General features: G+C 43.8%; 3 protein-coding genes across 3 annotated transcripts; 1 reads left to right on the top strand and 2 right to left on the bottom strand.

Moving 5' to 3' along the window:
• Nucleotides 1–1,641: 1,641 nt before the first annotated feature.
• Nucleotides 1,642–2,728, bottom strand: LY79DRAFT_553651 (short chain dehydrogenase). The gene has a single exon (XM_060557795.1). It carries the CDS (start codon nucleotides 2,616–2,618, stop codon nucleotides 1,845–1,847), a length of 774 nt encoding a protein of 257 aa, XP_060414412.1. The 5' UTR covers nucleotides 2,619–2,728; the 3' UTR covers nucleotides 1,642–1,844.
• A 1,497-nt stretch (nucleotides 2,729–4,225) lies between these two features.
• On the top strand, nucleotides 4,226–5,490 carry LY79DRAFT_553650 (Alpha/Beta hydrolase protein). The gene has a single exon (XM_060557794.1). The coding sequence runs from the start codon at nucleotides 4,460–4,462 to the stop codon at nucleotides 5,234–5,236; it is 777 nt and encodes a 258-aa protein (XP_060414411.1). The 5' UTR covers nucleotides 4,226–4,459; the 3' UTR covers nucleotides 5,237–5,490.
• A 63-nt stretch (nucleotides 5,491–5,553) lies between these two features.
• Nucleotides 5,554–7,017, bottom strand: LY79DRAFT_686481 (uncharacterized protein; the record flags this gene model as incomplete). Its single annotated transcript, XM_060564659.1, has 1 exon — nucleotides 5,554–7,017. The coding sequence occupies exon 1, from the start codon at nucleotides 6,781–6,783 to the stop codon at nucleotides 5,554–5,556; it is 1,230 nt and encodes a 409-aa protein (XP_060414410.1). The 5' UTR covers nucleotides 6,784–7,017.
• Nucleotides 7,018–7,146: the final 129 nt, after the last annotated feature.

Below are 7,146 nucleotides of genomic sequence, written 5' to 3'. Positions count from 1 at the left end.
TTATAAAACCTTAACTTTATAATAATTAAGATATAAATAGATAATATAATTAGCTTAACTAGTGTTAATTTTTTTAACTATAAGGATAATAAGCTTACTAAAGTAAAGCTCTTTATAAAAAAGAAAATTTTACTTATAGAGAATAAACCTCTAGTATTTAATAAAGGAATTATCTTATTAACTTTAGCTAAAAATACCTTTATTATACTTTACTAAAAGGGCTAAGGCATAAAGCTAAGACTTATTAATAAGAAATTACCTATAGCTTAGTAAGACTATATCTAGTAGTATACTTAAGGTATATATATTACTTTTATTTACTAGCCTAAAGTATACTTTAACTTATCTACTATAGCTTAGTATAAGAAGCTAAATAGTAAAGCTATTTAATAACTTAACTAAAGAATCTAGTAGTAAATAAATATACTTAACTATAGCTTTACCTTTATTCCTTTTAACCTACTTAATATAAAGCTCTTTATATTTATTAATAAATCTTTTACTAATAATTATAACTTAACTTTATAGTTAGGATTTATTATCTTTTTTACTAATAAAGAGGTTAATAACTAGTAAAGTAAGTTTACTTTATATAGTAATATCTTTTATTTCTTATTAACTAAATTTAAATAAGTAATATAAAGTATTCTTATATTAAAAGTCTATAGTATAGTTATAAGTGTTAATATAGTGTATACTCTCTTTATAACTATTATAATAGTAGTAAATAAGCTTAGTAACCTATTAATCTTTACTATTATCTATACTAACTTATACTTACTATATAAGTGCTTAGTAAAGTTAGGTACTACTTATAAAAAGTACTTAATAATTAATATTATAGTACTATAATAATTATATAAGTAATATAAGCTTTTTAAGGTATAATAGATCTATAGTAATAATAACTTTACTAATAGGTTTATAAAGTTTTTACTAAACTAAGTACTTAAGAGTTTTATTTTTTATAATAAAGTAAAGATATAAATAAAAAGATAAGTTATATAAATATAATAAGAAATAATAAAAATAATAAGATATAAAATAATAAATACTTAAAAAAGAAAATAGGTTATATAAACTATATAGATTAATAGTAGTTAAATCTATTTAATATAAGTATATACCTTTAATAGCTATAGCTAAAGAGAAATACACTTAAATAAGATAATATAAGCCTACCTTTACTAAGTAAATAGATAAATAAATTTATAATAGTATATAACTATAAAAAGTGTAATACTTTTATTTTTCTTGTTTTTATTATATTTTTAGGCTTTTTAAGAGGAATAGGAGCACTAGTGACTTTTACTATATAAGAAAGCTACTAGTGTTAGCATATAGGTAATATAGCTAGAGGCAGTAGGTTATATAACGTACTACTTACTAGCAGAATCCTTACTTTTGCCTACACGCAAAGGTGCTACCACACTTATGCTCCCACTTCACCTTGTTAACTAGTCAACTATCAACAACCACAAATTTAACTACCTTTTCCTAACCTTTGTAATATCACGAGATACGGGATCCCATCAATTAGCCAGTAAAAACCAACAGTATCTAAGCACACAAAGGCTGTTCTTTTGCGGACTGTTTGGTGGGGCTTCTCGTCCTAGGTTTCTTAAAAGAAAAGAAAATGGAGTTCTTTAACTACAGCCAAAAACTAACTGCGGCGCTACTAGACATTTGAAGGTAAACAACAAGAAGCATTGCTCCCCCGAGCTGAAGGCTCACCCTCCAGAACAGTCAGCGCTAAACATGCTCTTGTACATTGGCTCTAAGGGGGGTAGTAGGTGTTTTCTGCTTTTCTCAGGACACGCCCCAGCATATATTCAATAACAGAATCAAACAATCATGACTCCACTGTCTGTCGCTGCTACGGTTCCAGTGACGTTTCGGTCTTTCATCAACCATAGAAATGCCTCAGCATCGTCCTCAACTCTACCAAATTTCCCTGTTGGCATCGAGGCTTCGATTCTTTTGACCATTTCTTCCTTTTCCTCGGGTTTCATGCCGTCCCATAGTCCTGTATCGACATACCCAGGTGCAACAACATTGACTCTCAATGGCTTAAGCTCAACTGCCAGTTGCTTTGCCATACCCTGCAGGCCTGCTGCGAAGTAAGAGACGATGGACCATCCCGGGTTTGACTTATGGGCCACGCAGCCGCTTGTTATAATGAAAGAGGACCCGTTGCTCTTGGGTAGGTATCTTGCAGCAACCTTCGCTGCCATCAACGGGGCGACAAGACGCATCTGGCATGCAGCAAGAATCTTGTCGGGCGTCAGATCTTGCAGCATCATGAGGGAGAGCGAGTCTGCTGCCGTGAATACGACATGGTCGACTGGGCCGCCTTGTTCGAATACAGCCTCTAGATTGGCTTCAGCATCCGAACCAGAGAGATTGGCGGCGAAACTTTGAACCTTCTGTTGAGAAGAAGCCGGAACAAATGATCGGAGAGATGCAACAGCCTGGAAGAGCTTGTCTTGTGACGATGATGAGATTGTGACATTGGCACCGCTGGCAATGGAGGCCTCTGCAATGGCGAAGCCAATTCCGGTTGAACCGCCGATTATGAGAACATGCTTTCCCAAGAGCTTATTGTACTTTGATGCCATTGCTGCACGAAGATGGTCAGGAACATGTAAGAACGACTAGCAATGCAAGATGTAGAAAGTTAGAGAATAGGGGTGAATGGATGGATCATAGCTTGGCAGTTGTTGTTTCCTGAACCGAGTCGTTGTTTTTAATATACTTTCTATCACATGCACTATACAAAGGCGATGCATTGACTTTGGTGCAAGCACCACTTGCCGTATAAGGAAATCGTTAATCCCGTCCGACCCCGGCCTCATATTCCCGTCAAGTCTCCGCGAAAGCAAGCGGCTGCGGCAGTGCAGCGCCGACGATGGCATGGCTATTACTCTCCAAAGTGGTAGCGCAAAAGTTCATAGGCCCCGAAACGGATTGAAAGGCCTGTCGCAGATTCCAAGTCCGGTGCGCGAGTTATGTCCGTTCGGACTCTAGCACTAACACTCTACCTATGTCCGATAGCGATCACATCATTGGCTTGTAAGTGTAGGCAAGTTGATGATATCTGCTCGCGAAGCAAAGTAAAGGTTAATATTTTTGGTACAACGTCTCGGACTTATCGGGGCAACTCGGGGACGGAAGAGCAATTTCTTTCCTCGTAGCGCTCTCCAACTGGGCATTTCGGGCACTTAAGTGGCAAGGCATTGTCAAAGTTGGATTCGCACAAAAGGTTTTAGCGTTTACATGTCGCACCCTTGCCGTTCACAAAAAACTTGGCATCCGATCTTTACAGACTGCTACCTTTGCAAGACGACCGGTATCAAAAGTCAGGTTGTCATTATCTTTCAATAGCCTGTAGGGAAAACACTAAAATCTTTGAGCACCCTGGTTGCAATATCAAGATGTGCCAAAAGAGGTGTGTAGACAAGATCAATCTGTGCCCATTGTGGATTGGGTTGTGCCCCCCTCCCCCAGCCCTTGATTGAAGCAAAAAAAAAAAAAAAAAAAAAAAAAAAGGTAAAAGAAAAAGAAGAAATGGCCAGAGTCTGAGTGAGGTCGTTGTGCTTGTGGCAAGATGGAAACACACAATAGCAATATACGAGCAGAAGAATGGTGATATGCGGACAATATCAAAGTAACTTGCTATCACCACCTCGATGGTAGGTTCAACATAGCCACCATCGCCCGTTGTGGCTGATGCCGTCGCCGACGTACAGGTGACACCTACCACACCGTTGTCAACGCCGTTTCGCGCCATGTATGAAGCGAAGTCTGGCTCGGCAGTTGCTCTGTGCTATTAGATATTTTGTACCGTATCGAGAGATTAATAAGATCAGGCACAAGCTAGAGGTGTTGCGTATCGGGTTATGCGTACTGTGATATCCGTTTACAGGGTGAACTGGGCCAATGGGGGTCTAGAACGACTTTCTCCAATAAATGTCAAACTATGTGACAGGCGATACCCAATGAACGCCATCCCGAAATGCCCCTCGAGAAATCTAAACAGAATGGAGCAGTTGTCAGCTGTAATGTAACAGAAGTATGTCAGCGACGGCGGTCATATGATGCTATCTATTGGATCCAAACTGGCAGTGCCTGCTAGCTCGCGCTTACGTGTGAATTCAACTCCACAGCTTGGGTATCTGGTAATTGGAGTATCCATGCATGCAGAAGGAGGCACAAAAGTTGATGACAGAAGTAAATAGCGTATCTCACGTTCCACTTCATAATATGTTACAATAGTGAAGAAACGTGGCCACGATTATAAAGTAATCTATGTTGCCCATCATTTCCATGCAGTTATCTTGCATTAAAAAAACCTTTATTCGTCGACTTCTGATCATATCACCGGCAAAGTTCGCAAACCTCAAGTCAAGTCACGGAATCCAATCTCTGGCTGGAAGGGAGACGACTAAGAAAAAGAACCATGTCCCCACCGGAAGCCCCTAGAGAGTCTCTAGGAGTCGTCCTGATACATGGAGGATTCCACCGTCCCTCCTGCTTTGACCTCGCTAAAGCCCACCTTGAAGAGTCTGGCTTCTCACCCGTCGTTGCCGTCCGGCACCCCAGCGTTGGATACAACAACAAACTCACGGCAGAGGATGACGCTCGTAACATTCAGGTCGAACTGGAGCCTTACCTAGACCAGGGAAAGGAGTTTCTTGCCATCGCACACTCTTACGGCGCCGTCCCTGTGATCATCGCGGCACGGGGTTACTCAGTACCTGAAAGAGCTTCCCGTGGCCAGAAAGGCGGCATTCGCACTATTGTCTTCATAGCAGCGAATGTGCCTCCCAAAGCTGGCGAAAGCGCCCTGAGCGTCCTTCCCCCCGGCGTAGACATCGTCGATGTGGCTGATGGGCTGATGTCGGCAAACGCCAAAGCCAAGGCTGCTTTCTACGGCCCCGATATGCAAGACGACATGGCAGAGAAGTGCATGGCAGATTTGCTACCCCAGTCGCTGGAAGCATTAGTGGGCCCTACACCTCTCGGTGCGGACACTCTCACTGTTCCAGCTTATTATATCATTTGCGAGAAAGACCGGACGGTACCTCCCGCTACACAAGAGTATCTTGCCTCGACTATCAAATCCTTGAAGAGGGTGCTTCGGAACCCCGGTGGGCACTCGGCTTTCATCACGGAGGTTGTGAAGTTTGTAAAGCAAATCAAGGAGATTGCAGATGAGGAGGCTGATACCGCTTGAGTTTGAGATGGGGAACAATCGACTTCGAGAGCCGAAGGGGAGCTAATGGGCTAGAATCTTTCGGACTCTAGGTGGAAATATCCTTAGCAGGGTTGCAGTGATTTCGACGGTACTCAAGATAGGGCGGAATTGCTGATCATCTCAGTTCATTACTGAAGAAGCTAGAGTCGTTGCGGAAATGCTTTGCAACTCAACATGCACCAAATCCTTCGCAGTTCACTATTCATGCATAACCAATCAAACAGCGTTCGCACCAAGGAACAACAATGACAAAAGAATGATTGTTCTTTGCTATAAAACTAATCCTTCAACAACAATCAGCCAACAATAGCAGTGACCTGCTTCAGCAACTCATCAGAGTCAGGTCTTGCTGGGTCCGCAGCTTCCAGTGCCTCTCGAGCATCAGAAGGAGGGTAAATAAGCTTCTGGTTGATGTAGCCTTTCACCCGCTTAGCCGAATCCCCTTGCATGTCTACCTTTCTTTCCCAACCTCCAGTGACCACTGCGCCCCATGATCCAAGATCAAGGCAGCATCTGTACGCCTCCTGGGAGTATCTGAGAAGAGGCTTGCTGATGAGGTCCGCAGCGGCGTTGTATCCCGATACTCGGCCAAGTTGAAGGGCATGCTGGCAAGACATCAAGGCATGGTGACCCTGATCATCGGCCGAGGCATAGGCTGCATCTCCTGTAACAAAAACATGGTCGGAAGACAATGATCGGAGGTGGTGGTTGACGTGGATAGGTGAAAGATTGTCTTTGGCCCCAGGGATCTGGTGGGTCAGGGGCGTCGCGCGCACACCGGCGGTCCAAACGGCTGTCAACGATTCAATGCGCTCCCCCGATATAAGGGTCACGCTCTCGGAATCAACAGCAGCAACTGCAGATCCAAGCCTGACTTCGATGGCGAGGCTTTCTAGGGCTTCGGTGATAACCGGACGAGGCCCCGGTCCCAGCTCGGGACCGATCTGGTCTGCGGCCTCGACCAAAATGATGCGCGGGTTTGACAAGTGCTTGAGGCGTCTCGGCAGCTCGGTAGCCAGCTCGAGGCCAGTGAAGCCGGCGCCGCAAACAACAACCGTGTTGCGAGCAAGACTAGACGGACGGGAAGCAAGACCCTCGAGATGGGCTTCGAGCTTGGTGGCGGACTCGAGCGTGTCTATGTCGAAGGCGTGCTGCTGAAGTCCGGCGACACTTTGTGGCCTTACTACAGAGCTTCCAGCAGCAAGTACAAGGCGGTCAAAATGTACGTGAGACTCGACGCCCGCTGGGGACCTGACATGGACAACGTGTGCCTGAGCGTCTATGGTCTCGGCGGTGCCTTGGAGAAAACGTACGCCGATAGCTTCGAAAAGAGCCATGAGAGGGTGCTTAAAGCTTGACGCATTTGGCTCATAGAGCCGTGGTCGCATAACCAAATATGGCTCAGGCGCTATGACGACGACGTCGATGATGCCTCCTTGATTGTTGAGGTTAAGGAGACGTTTCGCTGAGAGGGCGCTCCATACACCAGCGAAACCGGCCCCAATAATTACGATCGTGGAAGGCATAGATATTTTATGGTTGTTTTGGTGCGATATTGATGTAGAGGTGATATTATAGCTGTTGCAAGTGTTGTGCGTTCAGGACTTCAGACTCAATTTGTGTGGTGATCTTGGATTGACAGAACATCTTGGGCGACACCTGTCCCAATTTATGTACTTTTTCGCCGACATCAAAGTCATATTCAATCATTAGAAAGAACCGCCAGTTGTATTCCCTTCAATTTGAGACTGACATCTCGGGTTTCCGGCGTCAACGGGTAGGCTAGAAAAACCAAGTGCCAAAGGGTCGCCAACGTGGCTTACACTAGGCGGATACCCGGCTTGCGCCCAACGGGTTCCCGAATACCCGGGTCCCCGCCGCACCAGACG

This window comes from Colletotrichum navitas (assembly GCF_030913465.1).
Source record: "Colletotrichum navitas strain CBS 125086 chromosome Unknown LY79scaffold_28, whole genome shotgun sequence".
NCBI lineage: Eukaryota > Fungi > Ascomycota > Sordariomycetes > Glomerellales > Glomerellaceae > Colletotrichum > Colletotrichum navitas.
This window is presented reverse-complemented; position numbering and strand designations above follow the sequence as displayed.